A 22,895-nucleotide genomic window follows, 5' to 3' on the forward strand; every position below is an offset into this window, starting at 1 on the left:
GTAACGAACAAAATTTAATTAAATCCATACTGTTGGGTCATTTTTCTAATACAATATCAGGGAAGTTAAAAGTTTATGTAAATGGTCTCCGATAAAAAGATCAATAATTAGAAGGTTGCCTATACCGATCATCGATTGCGATTTCACATTCGGTTCCCAATACTTGGTTTTGAGATACCATAACTATGTGGGTCAAGTATGATCAACTGTTTATTAGACACGCCTTCTGAATATTCTGCAGTATTGTAGATATAAAGAAGCATTTTGTTTGTTATTGGAATACCTCAGAGAGTTCAGCTACATGAACAACAACTCTTGTTAAACGTAGCTCTGCATGGGAGAAATATTCATTTTTAAACATGATGTTCTGAGGGATACCATATGTTTCTCCGCCCTCAAATGTGACGACTCTAGACCAATCAGCGACTATCATTCATTGGTGAGGTATAATAATTTGTTAAATGGCCCCTATTAACACTATATATATAGCTGCCTTAATGAATCACTCAGGTATATTTTTTCTATATCTATATTTTTTCCATACATGCATATAAATTAGAGGTGTAAGGATAAACACATATAATCAATATCGCATGGTGGTGTATCGATGCATCGTGTCCAATTTATTAGTATCGTAATACCTAAATATTAAAATTGAAAACTGGATTATCTCCCTTGGTCAACGTCAGCCGAACATTTGTATGTAACAAAATGGCAGAATCCACGAGGAGCAAAACACAAAGCTTGTGTTAGCGCCTGTGGCCTATAAGGCTGCTTGCTGCTGTTATTTAAAGCTTCTGTCTATTAATCTAGTTACAGAACATGGAAAATGAATAAAACTTGTGTCTTTTGTAATGTTTGTAAGCAAAAGGTAAAATATTCCGGAAATACAACTAACCTAACATCACATTTAGAATAACACCACAACATTCAAAGTGTCTATCAAAATATCGTGATATGTATCGTATCGAGAACCCTGTATCGTGATATGTATTGTATCATCACATACCTTGCAATACACAGCACTAATATAAATGTATTTATACTTTAACAACTTTTCGTCCAAAACAAACATAGCAACTTTTCTTTATATCTACAGTACTGCTCACCATTTGTAAAGTTAGAGCATAAATAGTGCTGGGCCGATTCTCAATTTTAATCGATGATTGATCTATAATAATTTTCCTGAAGACCATCAATCGTCAACGGTAATAATCGATTGTCAAAATGGGAGATAACTTGTACTTATATTATACTGTTCGGAACATTTATTATGTAATATATGCATGTATGTGCAAAACCACATTTCAAAATACATATACAATAATTCAAATTTGAATGAAAGTTAATAATTGCTTTGATTCATACTGTTGCTTCATTTTTTTAAATTTTTTTCCCCGAGAAATTAAAAGGTTAATTAATACATGTATAGATAAAGGAGTTTTCTATGAATGGTGCAATTATAAAATCAATAATTAGTAGGTCGTCCTAAACCAATCATCGATTATGATTTTACAATCAATTTCCAACATTATATGTACCATATATAGTTTTCTTTTGAACAGACTGTTATATTTATTTTATGTATTGTCTGGCTATGAATTTAATCTTTTATATGTCGAAGTTTAGTTGACTAGTAGGTAATAAGCAATATAAAAAAATGCAATATAAAATTTCCGTCACATGAAATTAAATGAATATTGAAAACAAATAACTTCTTTATTTACCGATAACTTCTTTTTCTCGTAGTGCTCATCTAGATGCGATTTTGTCTTTGGTCCTCCTGTATCATAGTTGACTAAGTCCAGGGTGAACGCCGTATGTGGGATCAGATGCCTCAGTACTTTGACATCATACACCGCCTGAAAGGTAAAACATTCATACCACATTGTCTGTACAGACTTACAAAGAAAACAGGGCATAGTTGTGCAAAATGTGATTACGTAGCTTAAATAATGGCTGTAAATCAACTTTCTTTGAGTATGATTAAATGAATTTACTTTTATGATTCAAGTTTATTCACGAAAGTTTATCTCTGCTAATTAACATGTACATCATTTATATTGACAAAAAATGTTTAAATCCATGCATGTGTATCTTTCAGAACTTATCTTAAAAGAAAAATTCAGAAATGTATTAGCAAGTAGGTAATGAATGGATTTCTCAAAATATCTGACAAAATTTTGTAAAGTTGATATTACAAGAAATTATTTTGTTGTTTTAAAGTTGTCATAAACTTTAATTAGCCAAATCACCTTTTGAGTAAAACCAAGTGATCATACACATTCCATTATACATCTGTAGAACAACTCAATGCAGTCTATAACAGTTTCCTCTCGCCAAAATGCATGACTTATAAGCTTTGACAACATAAATGATTAAATACAGATGTTTGTTGTGGTCACATTTAGGTATCTGTTTAAAATTATCAGAATGTTCAAGCTGGCAGAGCCAGATAAAATCAGCTTCCCCAAAACTCTAGCTGTTAAAATTGTCCAAATCAAGGTTTATGGTCAAAGGAAAAATGGGTAAATATTTGGACTTAAAGCTTACAATGTCAATGTAAAATTTTTTGTTCTATTTTTTTTTTTTTTCATACAGTACATGTATGTACACATGAACTGGTGTATCAATACTATCACGACAAAAAAATAACAGGAAGTGAACTTTATTTCAAGACTTGTCTCACCTAGCCTAATACACAAGTTTGTTTGATAAAAACATTTTGCTGGGCAAGCCAATACACATATCGGGATATACACGATGTACATTGATCATGGTTTACCATATACCATTCTAGTTAGGTGTTTAAAATACTGATCAACTATGGAAGTCTGTTTCAGGATAAAATGCCAAAACTACTTAAGTACATAACTTTAAGAACTTAAGTAACTTTTATGTCCACTTAAGCAAAGCATCATGAATGATAAACTATGGTAGCTAGATTCTACCGTCCAAGTCAAAAGTCTTTCTAGTTATTTTTTCCTGGTATATTATTTGCTTTTTTTCTCTTAGTTTTTTCTTTTTTTTTATCTCATTTACAGATGAATTTTAACTGCATTTGACTACTTATAGAAAATTGTCTACTCTTTCAGCTGATAAATTTGCATAATTTTTCGTTATATATTTTTTTGGGAAAACAAGCTTAAAGCACACAAAAATTATATATGTAATCGCTATTTTTTGGTACAGTACTAACAAAGAAGGAATTGACTGTAAAAGGAGCGAGTTGGTCTGGTTTGTACATAGTGTTATATACATGTACTGTCTCTGTCGCTCAGCTCAGCTGTAGTTTTTCACAATGTGGGAGACTCTGGTTTGTTTCCTGGTCGGGGCACTTGACAGGAATCATTTGTATATTTTCCCTGTTCTTCTATATGTAAAAGGAGCGGGTCAGTGTGGCTTGTAAACAGTGTTAAATACGGTCTCTGTCACTCAGCTAATGGAGCATGCTTCTTTGGCTCAGTTGGTAGAGCCGCAGATTTCCACGCCGGAGACCCGGGTTCGATTCCTGGTCGGGGCACTCGACAGAAATGTGTATTTTCCCTGTTCTTCTACATATATGACATTACAATTTTTTAAACGGTGTACAAAAATAATATCTTAAAAATAAAACAACGAAAAATTATGCAAATATCATGAACTTAAAGAGGAGACAATTAAACAACAACAAGTTTCTGTATTAAACGTAAATAGATTACATGTGTGTTGACAATTTTTTAAATCTACCTCTATGTGAGATTAGGAAAATTCATAGAAAAAAAGACATAGCATAAGGTGAGGTTAAATGCAGAAAAGCTTTTGACCCGGATCTGTAGTTTTCTTTCCACCTTATTTCAACATCATTCCGTTTGATTTCATCACCTGAGCAAACCAACACAATACAGCTGATAAACTTAACAGCCGACAACCTATTATTACAAAAACAACAATTGCGTACGATCTAATTCTCGGCTAGCGCTAATCACCAAACTAAAAACAATCTAATTGATTTACCTCCTCTAATTTAGGAATCGTGTGTATAGTAGTTCGAGCCCCATGTCTGAAGAAAACTTGTGCTTGTTTCAATGTCAATCTGTTGTCCGTGCTGTGAGCTGACGTTTCGTCCTCGAGGATATTTGGGTCACTGTCAGCTAGCAGTGTCCTTGCAGTACAACTGCATACAGCAGCGCCAAGAACGCCGGTACTTGTTAAAATTTTCCACTTCATGATCTTAAATCTTTAAACACTTTTTCTAGTGACAGTCGGCGCGGAGTACCGAGCCGGTGTTTATTTTCCTACCTTCAAGCAGAAGAGCTCTAACTCCAAACATTGATTAGAGTTATCTTTCTTGGTACGTATATATTGGACATCTCGGCCCTTCTACGTGTAGGCCGGGCAAAACAACCTCGCGATCGGCCCCCCTCGTGCAGAGTCGGCCTTATTAAATATATATATGTGTGTTGATTTAAGTCGCGTGTTTGTTATTTTTTATAATAATTTGTATGTCGTTTAATTCAAATATTGCTATCATCAGAATTTATGCATTTGTTAAAGTGAATAGTCGGGCAAAGAAAACCAGTCTAAATGCGTTCATTGGCCTTCCAAAAGTTCTCACATATTAATACGACGGTCACAGTTCTGCTTAGTTTCCCAGTTCTGACCATTAAAGTAAAGAAAAGTTGAAAGCATCGAAAGCGAGGCTGTGTGGAAATGTAACCACGGACATAGTGAGCCGAGAGGACGTTTTAGAATTCCCATACTTTAAATTAATTTCTTCGTACGCAGACAGATTTTGATGAGAGATTTTATTTTTCCATTTCATAAGAAATTATACTGGATACATTCACACCATTTTTACCGACTTTAGCCATTCTTGCCCGACTGTTCACTTTAAAGTTACTTAGTATATAGACAGTTTCGCACATTTTAATCTGTTCGGCTTCCTATTCAATTTCTATTTAGCCTAACTAAATTATATAATCAAGTAATATGAAGTTGACTACTTTTTTTAATTTAAACATATAACTTATGGTGAAATTGACTTTTAGGTGATAAACTTTAAATAATTATAACATCAATGATATTTTTACAGTTTTAATCTGTCCATAATCCAAACATAGATACTGGCTGGGTGTTGATCATTCATTGTATTGTGTATATTTTATAGTGTGTATTGTCAGAAACATATATACATAGAGTATGTAAATGTGTTTCTGATATTGTATTTTATGTATTAAAACGTGACATTTTATTAAACTAATTTATTATTATTTATTTATTATTATTTATTACTTAAAGATGCTCCACCGCTGACAAGTGGTATTTTTTCACTATCAAAAACAGGAGCAGACGATTTAGTATTTTTCTTCGGTTACAAAAGTTACTTACTTTACACCATTACCACCATTGGAAAGTTTGAGCTTGTAATTTTACTTCAAGTTAAAATTACAAAAAATAATTAATTGCATCCCGAAAAAATTCCGTAGCACTATATTCTATATGGAATGAAGTACTGATTGCGCATGCACCAAATGCAAAATAAATTATTTTATATTATTTTTTGTGTTAATTAGACACATATGTACACGATTAAACACCAATTACTGTTCAAGTGATGAATATCATTTTTGCTCTGTCGGCGGTGGATTATTATTTATTTATTAACAAAAAACCCAAATTGGGCAGAGGGGGCGCTAACATGTTGTTTTAACAGAGTACATCAATTAGAGTAACTCATGCATTAGCCTATCACTGAAAGACACAATTAGTATATATTAATCAGGGTGATCTGTACGTCAAACCACTTGGTCAGTTTCGATCTTTTTTTTTTTCAAAAATGGAATAATGACATTTTTTGTCCCTCAAAGTCAATTTGCTATAGAATATACAAAAACGAATGTAATTTTGAAAAAATATTTTGATATATTAAATGATAATGAAAGAATTTTAATGTGTAAATTTAGAACAAGTAATCATAAATTCATTGTGGAGTCTGCTAGATGGATTAATATGAATTATCAATATAGAATTTGTACTTATTGTGATACCAATGATATTGGTGATGAATTCCATCATTTATTAAAGTGTCCGTTTTTGACCTTAGAAAGGAAATTATATGTTAATGAGTACTATTACACCAGACCAAATATCAAACAATTTTCACGGCTTCTGAACTCAAAGAATATAAAAATAATGAGAAATTTATGTAAATTTATCAAAGTTATGTTTAAAAAAGTCATATAATTTGTCCTCCTTCTATGTTGCGTTTGTTGAATGTTGTAAATATGTTTCTCTACACAATGTATTTTGTAAAGAGACTAATAAAGTTTGAGAGTTAAAATATCATTCCCACTCAGCCAACATGTTATTTTTGCTATATAAACTTTACCTGAGTTTACCTGTGTAAAAGTTGGCTATAGTTTGTATCAATTATGTCGAATAATTCCATGTGTAAAGGTAAGAAGGGAAGCAGAATCTAGCTGTATCAAATTAAAATATATTTCTTATGAAATTATAAATTAAAAAAAAAATGGTGTGTGAATTTGGCTGTACCAAATGTAAACCTTATGATATGTAAGTAATATGTTATGTTAAAATAAAATGATTTGTTTAAATCTATGTCTCAAAATAAGGATGCAGGTTAATGTGCATTGCATAATGATATATATATTTTTTCATAATTATAAAGTTTTTTTTCCTGTGTTATTTAATTAATCGGTAATTTACAATTTTTTTTTTTAATTTTAATATTTTGATTAATCCCAAATATATTTGAGCACATATGCTTTCTTTTGTTTTCCTATTTAGGACAGATTTTTGGTTTTGATGTATTCAAGTTATGAAACCTGTTGTCAGTTTCGGATACATTAATATATTGCATATTAAAAATAGTGAATACTTAAGGATTAACTTGAATATATTTTTTATGTTATGGAGATATAACACAAAAATCTGAGTGTACTCTAAATAAACCGCGAAGCGGTTTATGATGAGAGTACACTCAGATTTTTGTGTTATATCTCCATAACATAAAAAATATATTCAAATTAATCCTTATAATTCAATTTACTGAGGATAATCTCTTTAATATTCAAAATTCATTTTGGGACTCTTTTGTCTATGAAATCATTACGCCGTCATTTCAGCCAATCAGAAGCAACGTTACAAACGGCGACGCCATTTTTTCCTTTATGGGCTGATAAAGTAAATTTTTAAGCCAATGAAAATGCTCGTAACAAGCAAAATTGAATTATATATTAACAAACAAATGTGCACTTTTTAGCTCATTAGTTTTCGGATATCCCAACGTCACTCCGACTATATATATGCTGCTTTGCCTCAATTTTCAGTTATTTTGAAGGAAGTTGACTTTATTTTTTTTTAATATTTGTTTCAAATTTTGAGAATTCATTAAAGTAATTAAATACATATGTAATGGTGTAACAATCTTTTAACATACAGTAAATTTAAGGAATCTACACCGACTGAGGGATAAATTAGATAATCATTGAAATAATACAGGCTTAACAGAGATTTGTTTAACATCTCATGTCTAGAAGTATCTATACCAAAGGGATATCATTCACCTCAGGTAAAATGACATTGATAGTTTCAATGGTATTATAAAAATGACATATAAGAGGTTCGTCTAATATCAGATGATCAAACAAAAACGATTCAGAAAATTATAGTTTTATTGTCGTGTTATCAAACTATCTACTGAGTTGTTTCCCATGTGTAATATAGACACTTATATATATATATATATGTACATGTAAAGTGCAGTATATATATGTTTTCCCGTTTGTAAACTATTTGGCATTAATTTCTGTCATATTTTGGTAATAGCCTTAAATATAAGATAATCATTTTTTACTAGTATTTTACATACAATTTCTCAGCATCTGCATTTACATGAAAACCTATATATAAGAATAGGCTAATGAAAAATAACTATATTACAGCAGTATTATAAAACAGTTTCTATCATCTAATTAAAAAGAGAAACGTTACATAGGTAAATTTAACTATAATTTTATATCTAAATGCTCAGAAAGCAAATATTCAGTATATAGATTTACAAAATGATTGTTAGATTGCCATCAAGATGTGGAAAATTAACTATCTGTAAGTTTTGTGTAAAACAATAGGAGATTTCAGAAAAGATGGCGTGACGTCACAGAAAGTTTACATCCGGGTCCTCAAAGGTACAAACACAGTATGGCGACTGATAAAAACAATAACAGATACGTACATCCCTGCTTCATAATCGATACTTTGACAAAAGTTTATACTTTCATACTTGCAAATTCTGATTTTGAAATGGTTTCTTATTGTTTCACATGTTACGGATGTTAACATTTTTATTTTTCATTTGTTTATAGTGTCGAAGCCACCTATCGAAGCGCTGCCGGGCCATGACACGTTCCCGATTTTTGTTCATACGTATAAATTGAGGTTGTGAAAAAGGTAGTTTATGAATAAATGATTTATTTCAATGTGTCATGTTTCTGTTTAAAAACATGAAAAAGCTGTTCACAACACGATATGATATAAACAAAACGTGAACCACCTGACCAGACCACGGCCGCTCGTGTATGGCTTCATCGCTGGTAGATCACCGCAGGCCACAGCATTGTTGGGGAAATAAATCATATGAATGATTACCAAACACTTTTATCTAAAAAAAATTACTTGTTTAAGATATATATATTTCGTTATTTAATATGTACATGTTGTTTTAATGGAATGCCCTTGTATCAACTACTGTGTTACACGTACACGTACATGTATGGCTGCCGATCTCGAAAAATAATATATGGTGAAATCGTTCAGTTTCCATGCTGCATATTTCATTTTTAATATTTCATTTTCAGCCGCTTTTATGCCACCGGGACTGCTGTGTTAAGTCTCCAAATGAAATGGTATTAAATTTATATAAATTGAATACATATTAGGTAGACTTCATTTAAATTGATATAAATTACAGATCGTAGTACTGTACGTAAATGCCGACCAGGATACATTGCGCACGGCTTCGAGAATCCTAAATACTCAAAGTTTTGTTTTAAAAATATGGCTAATATATGAACCAACAAACTGACTCACAATATTTAATGTTAAAAAACTAAATCCCTAAAATGAAGACAAAAATATAAACAAGAAATACGAAATTTTTTATTACACTGAAAACGGACGACAAATTTCGGGTATTCTACTCGGTTGTAACTGAAATGGCTTGCCCGTGGGCTTTGGGGTATAATCTATCTAATCTAAAGAACTAACCTAAAAATCTACTACAACGAAGGAGTCAAATGTTTTAATTTGGTAACTAATTCACACCATCGTAAGGTGTTTTTATCAAGAAACCCCTTTTCGAAAACAGTAATTGCTTATAATTATATTTTGGGGTGACTTTTGTTTTGAATTTAATTTGAAATATCATCAAAATGATATTTGCAATATATCTAGTCAATGTTTATACGTAATGGCGACCGTGTTTTTTCTCGTGGCGGTCGAAAATGGAGAGTATAAACAGAGTAAAAATATATGAATACCAGGATTGTTTAAAAAAAAAAATTGTAAATTATTGTAAAATAATTTTTATTTAACAAGTACACTTTTCGATAATGTAAAATAACGCAAATAGTTCTCGGATTGTCGTACTATTTATTACAATAAAAATGTAAACAAACATTCGCAAGCCGGCTGTGTTCCCTCAATGTTTATGTGTACAGATATAAGGAGTTGTACCTTTTGAATTCGCACCCGGATGTACCTTTGTGTGACGTCCCACTCCGCCATCTTTTCTGAAATCTCCTATAGGTCTTTAACGTGTAAAAATGTGATTTTATTTTAGAAAAATAAATATAAGAATAAAAGTAGAGTACTAAAGTACCTACTGTGTCCTTATGGTACAAGTGTAGCACAGGTAAATACAGGTAAATCATTTTCTGAAACAGACTATAACTTACCTGTAATTAGCCCCAATTGTTCTCTATTTTTCCTCCTCCTAATGTTAAAATCGGGTATGTTGGCTGAGTGGGAAGACACTCTATCACGATGTCTCGCCTTTGCCTTGCCTGTGCCAAGCCCGTGCGTCCCCTTCAGGATGCCTTGCGCTGCAGTTCTTGCAGCGGTTGGCAGCAAAGAACCTGCACGCCTGGTAAGTCCAGTTTGATTATTTATTTTCACAGCTTAATTCATCAAAACTAATGGTTTTCAATATATTACTGAAGAAAAATCAAATTGTTTGCCCAGTTACGGCACATATAACTTTAAGGTAATTCAATATATTAATATCAAACGTAATGCATTGAGATATAAAACATACTATTTTTTTTGTGGTCTATGAATTTCATTGCAAATCTCTATATCAGATATCTGCACCAAAATAAAGTGTTTATTATCTTTTTCTCTTCGGAGCTTGGACCTTTCTCCAGTCCTTTCGCTGGACTCCACCTTCATCATCCAGCACCCCGGCCCGTTACCGAGAGATCCCTCAACCAGTCCTTTGATCTGACCGTACAGGATGAGGACGATCCTGTATGCATATCGGAGAGGTAACTTACAAAACCATCAACACATTTCCTTTCATTTTGTATTCAATATGAATCGGTTACTTTTTTACTACCTTATATTGAAAATGAATCAATCAACTGCATATTCAGGTAATTTACAAAACGACAAATGATATATGATTTCTTAAAGAAAGATAATTTATGGTGTTCGTTTTATTACAGATCCCTTGAAGATGCATCTCTGACGGACACTATCGTGGCAGATGATGACGAGACAACCTTTATATAGCTACGATCCGATTGAGATAGTAGATTCCGGGACCATCCGCCGCTGTAGAGGTTGATCGACTCCGACGGGTATTCCTACACTGTGAAGGTATGTTAGGCCAAAGACCACCATAACAATTTTACATCAATAAATTACACAATATTACCGTATTCAAAAACATAATATGTTGATGTATCATAATTATGTAATGATTAGTATAAACAGTGCTAAATTTCTAACCTCGAACATATAACTACATTTTTGAAACTTATAAATTTCATCATATTTCTTTTTCTTTTAACAGAGTTCCAGCAGTACCTCGACCCAGTGGAGATGTTCTGTGAGGAACCGCTCGACTTGGCGCCGTGCAGTCGTCACACAGTGATGGTTCACGTTCACACCCAGATCGGCAGAGCACATCCACCCTCCTGCATATATTCTGTCCTATTAAAACCAACACATTTGTACATGGTATCCCTTGTATAACCAATGCAAAACATCTTAAACCCATTGTATTTTCCATGGCTTCCCTTGCATAACGTCAAATTAAACAATGTGTTTGTTCATTGATTCCCTTGTATAACGCCCTATTAAAACAATGTATTTGCACACTGTTTTCCTTGTATAACCTTTGATTAAAAAATGTATAATGTCGGCTTCCCTTGTATAACGTTTTATTATAACAATATATATCTTGTTGGTTTCCCTTGTATGACACTGTATTATAACAATATATATCTTGTTGGTTTCCCTTGTATGACACTGTATTATAACAATATATATCTTGTCGGTTTCCCTTGTATGACACTGTATTATAACAATATATATCTTGTCGGTTTCCCTTGTATGACACTGTATTATAACAATATATATCTTGTCGGTTTCCCTTGTATGACACTGTATTATAACAATATATATCTTGTTGGTTTCCCTTGTATGACACTGTATTATAACAATATATATCTTGTCGGTTTCCCTTGTATGACACTGTATTATAACAATATATATCTTGTCGGTTTCCCTTGTATGACACTGTATTATAACAATATATATCTTGTCGGTTTCCCTTGTATGACACTGTATTATAACAATATATATCTTGTCGGTTTCCCTTGTATGACACTGTATTATAACAATATATATCTTGTTGGTTTCCCTTGTATGACACTGTATTATAACAATATATATCTTGTCGGCTTCCCTTGTATGACACTGTATTATAACAATATATATCTTGTCGGTTTCCCTTGTATGACACTGTATTATAACAATATATATCTTGTCGGTTTCCCTTGTATGACACTGTATTATAACAATATATATCTTGTTGGTTTCCCCTGTATGACACTGTATTATAACAATATATATCTTGTTGGTTTCCCCTGTATGACACTGTATTAAAACAATATATATCTTGTTGGTTTCCCTTGTATGACACTGTATTATAACAATATATATCTTGTTGGTTTCCCTTGTATGACACTGTATTATAACAATATATATCTTGTTGGTTTCCCTTGTATGACACTGTATTATAACAATATATATCTTGTCGGTTTCCCTTGTATGACACTGTATTATAACAATATATATCTTGTCGGTTTCCCTTGTATGACACTGTATTATAACAATATATATCTTGTCGGTTTCCCTTGTATGACACTGTATTATAAACAATATATATCTTGTTGGTTTCCCTTGTATGACACTGTATTATAACAATATATATCTTGTCGGTTTCCCCTGTATGACACTGTATTAAAACAATATATATCTTGTTGGTTTCCCTTGTATGACACTGTATTATAACAATATATATCTTGTTGGTTTCCCTTGTATGACACTGTATTATAACAATATATATCTTGTTGGTTTCCCTTGTATGACACTGTATTATAACAATATATATCTTGTCGGTTTCCCTTGTATGACACTGTATTATAACAATATATATCTTGTTGGTTTCCCTTGTATGACACTGTATTATAACAATATATATCTTGTCGGTTTCCCTTGTATGACACTGTATTATAACAATATATATCTTGTCGGTTTCCCTTGTATGACACTGTATTATAACAATATATATATCTTGTCGGTTTCCCTTGTATGACACTGTATTATAACAATATATATCTTGTCGGTTTCCCTTGTATGACACTGTATTATAACAATATATATCTTGTTGGTTTCCCTTGTATGACACTGTATTATACAATATATATATTGTCGGTTTCCCTGAATGTATTAAACATGAGATCTTAACGGTTTCCCTATATGTTCAATATATTCTTCTTTCCCTTTAAAAGTCTGTATTATAACTGTCAACATTATCTTGTCTGTTTCCCTTGGTATGACAAACTTTGTAGTAAAGCAATACAATGCCAAATGGATGGTTTCCTCAATGAGATGGTTTCCCTGTATTTGGGTCGACTTGTTTGACCACTGCATAAATTATAACAATATATATCTTGTCGGTTTACACTATTTCTAATGTATTTATATCTAGTCTGTTTCCCTTGTATCGGACAGTGGATTAAAAAATATATATCTTGATACGGTTTCCGGATGAACGTTTCATTATAAAGTTGTTAGCATTTCGTCGATTTCCCTTGAATGACACTGTATTATAAACTAGTAATCTTGGGTTTCCCTTGTATGGTGTATTAATTAAACAATATATATTTTGTTACTTTTGTAAAATCCCTTTGTAGTTTTCTACGGGGACGACGGGAAGTAAGTGGTTCTAGACCGCTTGTCGAAATACACAGTATAATTTCTGCTAGCATGAAAACAAATACTCTTGTAGACCCTTATTCTAGACAGATTCAAGCAAGTTTTTCTATGTTTTTTGTATGACACTAAGTAGAGTCTAATAAACCATCCTAATCTCACAACATTATAAAAATATTACAGTGTCGCCCATTGAATGACAATGTGTTATAACAATTTTTATATCTTGTTTGTTTATTAAAGAGTATATTCAAGTTTTCGAAGAACACTTACCTTGTTTTGATACCTGTTTACATATATTATCAATGAGGATATCCCATTTACAATTAGCTTGAAAAATTACTCCTAAGTGCTTAAATGGTTATTTACAAAATATACACCTATATTATTGAATTTGATATCGATTAGGTGATCATGTTCCGCACAGCACACTGTTTGAGCGAGACGTTGCTCATTGCAAATGAAAGTTGCATGGACGGAAACGAGAAGCCTTTATTATTGGTCTTTGTAGAAATTTACACTAATGATCAGTTAGTAAACCTGTCATTAACTACCAGTATATATCAGCAAAACCTACACTCGATTAATAGATCTATAAAGGGGACCAAAGAAAACGTAATAATTTTACTACAATGCAGATATATATTTCATGTTTTTAATTAATTTTCAAATGTGTTTTGTGTATTCGTTTTTCAGCGATATTTCTTTTTAACGTATAGTAATATATTTACATATTTCGTAGATAATAATTGTATATTTTTCCTTATTCCTATAGATATTTTATGGTACATAATCATATAAATTACGGCAGCGATAAATTATGAAGTAAGAATTTATTGACCTCAAGGTTTTGTTACACTACAAGTTATCGTCTATTTCACAAAAACTAAATAAAGGAGAGATGTTTCAAACTTATCAAAAGAAAAAGCATACGGTTTCAAGTTCTACTATTTGTTTTGAAATTTCAAGAATTTTTTATCAAAAGTACCATTATTACAACATGATGTTTATTATTTTGTTGAATAAGAAAGTATTTCTGATTATTTTTTTTTATCGGTAACACAAAAAAAGTTACAAGTCGTATTTAACCAGAAGCAGATATTAGTTCCCGGTCTAAAATTTATAATGATGAAATGCTGAACATTGAGAAACCTCCGTAGTGTACGTAACATGTATTCGGACAAAAACTACATATGATACATTATAGATGAAGAAGATATTTTAGACCAGAAATATATACATGTACATATTACGGTGGCTGATTATTATGCCATTTCGTCTTTTCGTCTTTTCGCCCCGAAAAAGACGAAAATTAAATATCTTAATTCTCGTCTTTTCGTCTTTTCGCCCCGAAAAGACGAAAATTAACAAATTTAAATTTCGTCTTTTCGCGGCGAAAAGACGAAAGTGAAGCACGCTAATTAGCGCCTATAATTTTCGTCTTTTCGCCTTCAAAAATCTCGTCTTTTCGCCCCGAAAAAGACGAAAATTAACAAAACCTTAATTTTCGTCTTTGGCGAAAAGACGAAAATTAACAAAACCTTAATTTTTCGTCTTTTCGCCCCGAAAAGACGAAATTACAAAACCTTAATTTTCGTCCTTTCGTCTTTTCGTCTTTTCGCCTTTTCGCCCTGAAAAAATACAAATTACAGATATACTTTGTATTCTATCATATACGACGAAGATTATAATGTAATTTCTAATGTACAATTATGATGAAGACCATGTCATGTATGTAGTCAAAATGTCTTTTCAAATAATGCATACCCAGTACATTTTGTACCTACTGATTAAATGTTCTAATTAACTGTATTTGAGCAATTTCTTGGCACAAGTCCTTCCTTTAAACTCAAAGTCTTCACGAGTTGTCTTTCATAAATTATTTTGTTAACAAGTTTATCCGTGGTTCAAACGCTTTCAAATATTACCCGCCCGCCGACAACCTTTTTTAAAGTTGTGTAGGTAGTGTTTCCCACAGCCCCGATTAGCATGGCGCCGCGCCGTGCCCTTTTTTTACCTGACGCCATGCCCCTATGACATAACGCCGTGCCCTGTTTGTCCCCAGTACACTTCTACTAAACTACCAAAAATACCAGGTAGTGGCTTGATAATTAAGTAAACAAAAGAAGTGTGATCACTCCCTGACCCCCTGACCAACACCCCAGTGGCCCTAATTAGCAGCCTTGGGCTATTTCCACCTTGGCTTGTGGTGTCACTTTCAGGTCTGTGTATTACGTAAGCTGAAGTCAAGCAGCCGATCGGCAGCCTAGAAAACAATCAGCTGGCCTTTCGATAAGTTTTTATGACTACAGCTAGTGAGCATTACTTCAAAAACAAATACTGCTTACAACTGTAAATGATTTACTCACGTTTTAATGTTAAATAGGCCTATCTATATCGGATTGAAACCTCCGTAGTGTACGTAACATGTATTCGGATCAAAAACTACATATGATACATATTATTGGATGAAGAAGATTATTTTAGACCAGAAATATATACATGTACATATTACGGTTGGCTGATTTATGCCATTTCGTCTTTTCGTCTTTTCGCCCACGAAAAGACGAAAATTAAATATCTTAATTCTCGTCTTTTGTCTTTTCGCCCCGAAAAGACGAAAATTAACTAAATTTAAATTTCGTCCTTTTTCGCGGCGAAAAGACGAAAAGTGAAGCACGCTAATTAGCGCCTATAATTTTCGTCTTTTCGCCTTCAAATATCTCGTCTTTTCGTCTTTTCGCCCCCGAAAAGACGAAAATTAACAAACCTTAATTTTCGTCTTTGGCGAAAAGACGAAAATTTAACAAACCTTAATTTTCGTCTTTTCGCCCCGAAAAGACGAAATTTAACAAACCTTAATTTTCGTCCTTTCGGTCTTTTCGTCTTTTCGCCTTTTTCGCCCCGAAAAAATACAAATTACAGATATACTTTGTCATCTATCATATACGACGAAGATTATAATGTAATTTCTAATGTACAATTATGATGAAGACCATGTCATGTATGTAGTCAAAATGTCTTTTCAAATAATGCACAGTACATTGTTTACCTATACTGATTGACTGTTCTAATTAACTGTATTTGAGCAATTTCTTGGCACAAGTCCTTCCTTTAAACTCAAAGTCTTCACGAGTTGTCTTTCATAAATTATTTTGTTAACAAGTTTATCCGTGGTTCAAACGCTTTCAAATATTACCAGCCGACAACTTTTTTTAAAAGTTGTGTAGGGGAGGCAACTCCTCTAAGTGCTTGTTTAGCATCTTAAGTTCATTATGGTCCTAAATATACACGGCAATGTTTTGATAAGCGTAATTGCTAAAGAGGGCGATTAGAACACAAAAAATAAGATATTAATGAATTTTAAAAAATGTATCAATCACGCTATTTAAAGGATTTGCGGAATGATGAATCTGTTAGTGGCACGTGGCATATGCCACGTGTGAGAAATCTACGTAACTGCTGTAAACAAACATGTTGACTTCTGTTTTAAAACTTCTAATCTTAGTTATTGATGAAGATACTTGTAATACTATCAGTTTTAATAAATCGATTGTTATCATAAACTTCTTTGATGCTTCCATATTGAACAATTAAGTCAATTTTAAGATAAAAATATTTCAAATGACTTCCACACCGGAACGGAAGGCGAAAAGACGAAAATTAAGGTTTGTTAATTTTCGTCTTTTCGGGCGAAAAGACGAGAATTTTGAAGCGAAAAGACGAGAATCAAAGTCGCTAATTAGCGTGTATCACTTTCATCTTTTCGTGTTTGACTTTTCGTCTTTTCGCTGCGAAAAGATGCGAAAAGACGAGATTTAAATTTGTTAAATTTCGTCTTTTCGGGGCGAAAAGACGAAAAGACGAAAATTAAGGTTTCTTAATTCTCGTCTTTTCGGGGCGAAAAGACGAAAAGACGAAATGGCACAAATCAGCCACCGTAACATATGCATATATTGTATATTTTTCTGTTAAGACACTAGATCTATCCATGTAAATATTTTGTTCTTGGGCGTGTAAACGTGCAATTATGAAGATACAAATGTTGGAATACGGTGCATCACTTAATTAAATTCGAGTTATACAATTGTTTTATAAATTAAATGCGTTAGCTCTTAGAAGACTTTGCCATAATTCATATTATGTTGTCATAAAATCTTTTTCAAAGACAAATTTTAGAAAATTTACAGCATGGCAGTGAAGTTAAGAAAACTGATGTCATTATTGCTGTTATTGGCATGCATCAACATTACACTACAGTATTTGGGACAAAAAAATTTAAGAAATGTGAATGAACATGGAGGAAGTTGTTATCTTAACTCACAAAATATCATACAGTTTTGGAATTGGGACCATTTCATCTTCATGTCTTTTTAATAAATGTGAATAACGCCTCCTTCAGTACTTACAGTACTTTGATCTTAATTTTACGGAATTGAAGGTTGCCGGACGATTTCTAATATATAACTATTTCAAAACTTCCGGATTTAATTTTAGTCGTGAGGCGAGGAAAGGAAAAGATTTTAACAAGTTAACTTAACTTTAGTCTGCCAATTATCATACGTAAGTTCAGATTTAGATAAACAAAATTCGTATGGTGATAATTTTACGTACGTTTTTTTACCTAGTTGTAGAATGACTGATAAATACAAAATGGTTTGACCACAGGTGTCTGCTTCTGGTTTTCAACAGTTTTGGGAAAAAAATAGAGGTATGTTTTTCAAAACCAGAAGCAGACGTCTGTGGTTTGACATCATAATCTAGATTTACACACATTTTTTGGTTGCTAGGCAGGCAAGAGTAACCCGATTGGCACATTAAAGTAAAAATAACAGTGGACATTAAAATAATATCGGGATATTTCAATTCTTAATTTTATGTATTTGGAAACTATGTTACAAAACTCAACAATTAATATTGTGTGCCATTGAACACTTTTCTTGACATTTATTTTTACAATGTAGTATCACATCCACCTATCTACCAGTTCATAGCCTTGTGTTATGACAAGAAAAAAAGTTGGTGGCCACTCCTGGTATGAGTTGGTGGCCGATTATCTTTCATTTTAAACAGTACGTATATGTACGTACATATACTTGTGTTCAAATGTTGTTTTTTAATGATATGGATCATTCATTAATCACAAAAATATCAATGTCATGCTGTGGCCTATACTTCATTTTAGCTACATTTGTATCTTTTATCATCGTATACACAAACTTTCTAGGAATTTACTTAAAACACTTCGATAAGCTACCATTTTCATCTCATCTTTATTTGAAACAGTCTTCACTTCAGTAATTTTCAGACCTATTTTTGACTCATGCATGGAGAAAAAACCCCACTTACGTCTTCAGCGCTATTGAAAATTAAATCAATATTATGCATTATACATGTTGACATATTTAAAACTACAGATACCGATAATTTGGCACAATTTTCAATGATATGAGTGAGAAACAGAGGTTATAAGCGGTAACAGGTGTTGGCATATATGTATGAGTGGATGCTTAAAATGCAGAAACTGATTGAGATATAATACAACTTTCTGATAAACAGTGAATTTATATGGTTTATAACACTGATTTACTACATGGAATAATGCCAGTCATAGAAGAAATGGTCACTACATGGAATTTTGGTTCATGACTGCAATTTTTCAATTTCAACAATATTTTATTGACATATATACATCAAAAGGATCAGACATTAGTCTACACCTATTTAAGTCCGCTATAATTCATATTTTAAAATACATACCGTACATAAATTTATTGTTCTGCAATTATTCACACACACACACACACACACACACACACACACACACACACACACACACACACACAATATATATATATACACATATCTTGATTGAATTAGTGACAGCACAGTAAAAATGCATTTGCTGAATAAAGGGGGATCATTAACCCCAATTTTATTTTTAATAGAAAATGTTTTGATTTAATTAAGTTATTTGATTTTTGTTTTTAAATAGGGATAATAATCATTCTCATTTATTGACAGACTAACATACATACACTCCATGATACATTTCAGGGCTGTAGCTGGGTTTATATACCATTGCAGGCACATGTGACAAAGAAAAAAAGGGCTAGCGCACCAAAGGGGGAGAGTGTGGGAGGGACCTCCCACATGTGGGGTCTGGGCCTCCACAGTTTTTTTTTTTCTTTTTCTTTTATGTTTAAAATAATTTCGTTAATTCTGGTGCAATTGGAAGATTTGAGTTTATTATGTGAACATTTTTTAAGTTTAATGTGCCATATTTAAATTGGGCGATAATTTTGATATTTTTTTCAGTATAATGTATTAAAAAATGGCTAGAAGACCTCTAAGACCCATTGCTACAGATTGGCGTGAAAACCAGATGTAGACTTATTGAAAAAAAACACCCATCATAAACATTTATATCAGCAATATCATCTCACTTGGCTGAAATGGTCAGTGAATGCTTATGTCATGACATGGCGGTGGTACATCCCCAATACTCCAGTGGTTACTACAACTGGCTATATTCACCCCGGCCTATCTCGTAGTAAATATGAGACCATATTGAACTACTTTGTAACAAGATCTTTTTCTTGTTTTACAGGTAGGTTTCGCCCAATGAAATATAAAGATTACGAAATTGAAATTTCTCCTGTACAAAGATATAATCTTCAGATCATTTTCAATACATACAGCGAACAATATGGGTGTTCAGTTGTCTAGCTTGACCAGGAAAATACTCCTCTAAAAATAGAGCGAAGTCAAGCTTTACATAGAACATGAAATATTTTTTTTCCAAAACGAGGCCGCATCAACAAACGGAAGAGTGCAACAAAAAGTCAGATAGCAGTGACAGTTTGCCACGGCATGTTTAGTTAATTAAACAACGACAACAAATCGAAGTGCGATGGACTGTTTAAACATATCATATAATCTATGACACTTCATGTTACTTACTTACGCTCGTTAGCTTAAGACACCAAACATATATATGTTTTAGTCTGCGGCTGTATGTGCGCTGGCATACATGTATGTGTAGAAATTTAAACGCACCACACGCAACACAACAACAGATCCGGGCAAGTTTAGCTTGAGGTATGGCTTCTGTTTCTTCTATTGCTACATGCCATCTTTAAATTTTTTTCCCAAGAGATATCCTAGGGTGATACCGATTTGATTCTAATTTCCTTCTCTTTGTTGCCAATTCAGATATATTTTTTTTTATTTCTCACACGTTTTTGTTCAACCATTTTGTTTACTTTTAGTGTGTAACAATGCATATGCGCAAAACTTCGACAACACAATCCATCGCAGCTTCATTTGCATACTATTCTGTCTGGCAGACATCGTAATAAATCAAGGATTTCCTTCAATTTTGTATTCAAGACACATTTGTTCAATCTCACACACATAAAGAAATTAAATTGAGGTTTTTTTAATATGTTTTTTCATCTTTTCTCCCGTTTATCGGATTTTACAAAAAAAAAAATTATTTGGTTAGACGAAACCTACATTTAATAAAAAAATTACCATTTGAAAAAAATGATTTGAAATCCCAAATTAAAACCCACACAACTGTAAGCAACTATACTGTATGTGAAAACCAGTCCTAATATTTATAATAAAACTACATGTACATTTCTCTTTTTTTTTCAGAAATAAAAAGTGGAAGGATACCGATCAAGGAGGTTAAAACTTAGGAAAAATTCTCTCCCCTGAGACACAGATGACAGTTATGTAAGACTAAGCAATATGAGTGAGCAACATCAAATACATACAGAGCAAAAAATCTAGCAAAAATATGTGTGACAAAAGGTGTACTAGTATCACAAAACATAGACAGACACCCCAAGATAGATACAGGAGAGAAACCTCACAAAAATTATATCTGTGGTAAGGGGTGTAGTGAGGCAGTTAACGAGCAGAAGCCATACCAATGTGATATTTGTAGTAAGAGGTTTGGTGTGGCTCAAAAACTATGTGCACATATCAGAAGACATACAGCAGAGAAACCTTACAAATGTGGTGTCTGTGGTAAAGGGTTTAATCGGACACAACACCTACAAACACACCTCAGGACACATACAGGAGAGAAACCTTACAAATGTGATGTCTGTGGTAAGGGGTATAGTAACAATGGTTCCTTAAGGACACACCTCAGGATACATACAGGAGAGAACCCTTACAAATGTGATGTCTGTGGTAAGGGATGTAGTCACTCAAGTAACCTACAGATACACCTCAGGACACACACAGGAGAGAAACCTTATAAATGTTATGCCTGTGGTAAGGGGTTTAGTCAAAGAGGTGACCTTCAAACACACCTCAGGACACATACAGGAGAGAAACCTTACAAATGTGATGTCTGTAGTAAGGAGTTTGGTCGAGCAGATAACCTACAGATACACCTCAGGACACATACAGGAGAGAAACCTTATAAATGCGATGTTTGTGGTAAGGGGTTTTGTCAGACAGGTGCCCTACAGAAACACCTCAGGATACATACAGGAGAGAAACCTTACAAATGTGATGTCTGTGGTAAGGAGTTTAGTCGAGTATGTCACCTACAGACACACCTCAGGACACATACAGGGGAGAAACCTTACATATGTGATGTATGTGGTAAGGCATGTAGTAAAAGAGGTGCCCTGCAAAAACACATCAGGACACATACAGGAGAGAAACCTTACAAATGTGATGTATGTGGTAAGGGGTTTAGTCAAACAGGTGACCTACAGAGACACACAAGGACACATACAGGAGACAAAACCTTAAAAATGTTATCTGAGTAGCATGGAGAGTAGTCAAGCAGATGTGATATCTGTGGTAATCGATTTGCATTGTCAATTCACCTGCAGATGCACCCCAGGAAACATACAGGGTAAAAGTTTTACAATGATGACGATTGTGATAAAATACCTTTCCATTCCCAATGACTTGTATCAAATGACACTCGGATTTTGGAACAATGCCAAAAAATTAACTTTGTTCAGATAATCCGTCAATCACATCAATATAAAATAAACAAAAACTTTGTCACAAGGCCTTTTTAGTTTCTTTTAAGGTCATCCGAAGGGTCAGTATAGTAAAACACTGACCCCAACAACAAGACAAAAACTCAGAGAGAAAAAAAAGGTGATACTGTTAAACAAGGTATACAAAGAAATGAATGACTAGGCATGGTAATTAAATAAGGCCTCGAAACCATTCTCCTACTAGAAATCCGGTTTTTAATTGTGAAATACACATAATTAATATACATAACGTCACTGCATTAATTTAAAAAAATGAATAATCCAATATATACATTTAGTATGAAATACCTTCAGATGCACCATGCATATTATTTTAACTTGTGTACGTTTGGTTTCCATTATATATGACTG

At 32.9% G+C, this 22,895-nt stretch overlaps 1 protein-coding gene across 1 annotated transcript; it reads left to right on the forward strand.

The window, feature by feature from the left end:
* The first annotated feature begins 10,012 nt into the window (after positions 1-10,012).
* On the forward strand, positions 10,013-22,301 carry LOC138313658 (zinc finger protein 227-like). The gene is made up of 5 exons (XM_069254010.1): positions 10,013-10,147; positions 10,408-10,527; positions 10,815-10,878; positions 11,075-11,179; positions 21,271-22,301. The coding sequence occupies exons 1-5, from the start codon at positions 10,013-10,015 to the stop codon at positions 22,299-22,301; spliced, it is 1,455 nt and encodes a 484-aa protein (XP_069110111.1).
* The last annotated feature ends 594 nt before the right edge of the window (positions 22,302-22,895 follow it).

This window comes from Argopecten irradians, unplaced genomic scaffold (assembly GCF_041381155.1).
Source record: "Argopecten irradians isolate NY unplaced genomic scaffold, Ai_NY scaffold_0821, whole genome shotgun sequence".
NCBI classification, from domain to species: Eukaryota; Metazoa; Mollusca; class Bivalvia; order Pectinida; family Pectinidae; genus Argopecten; species Argopecten irradians.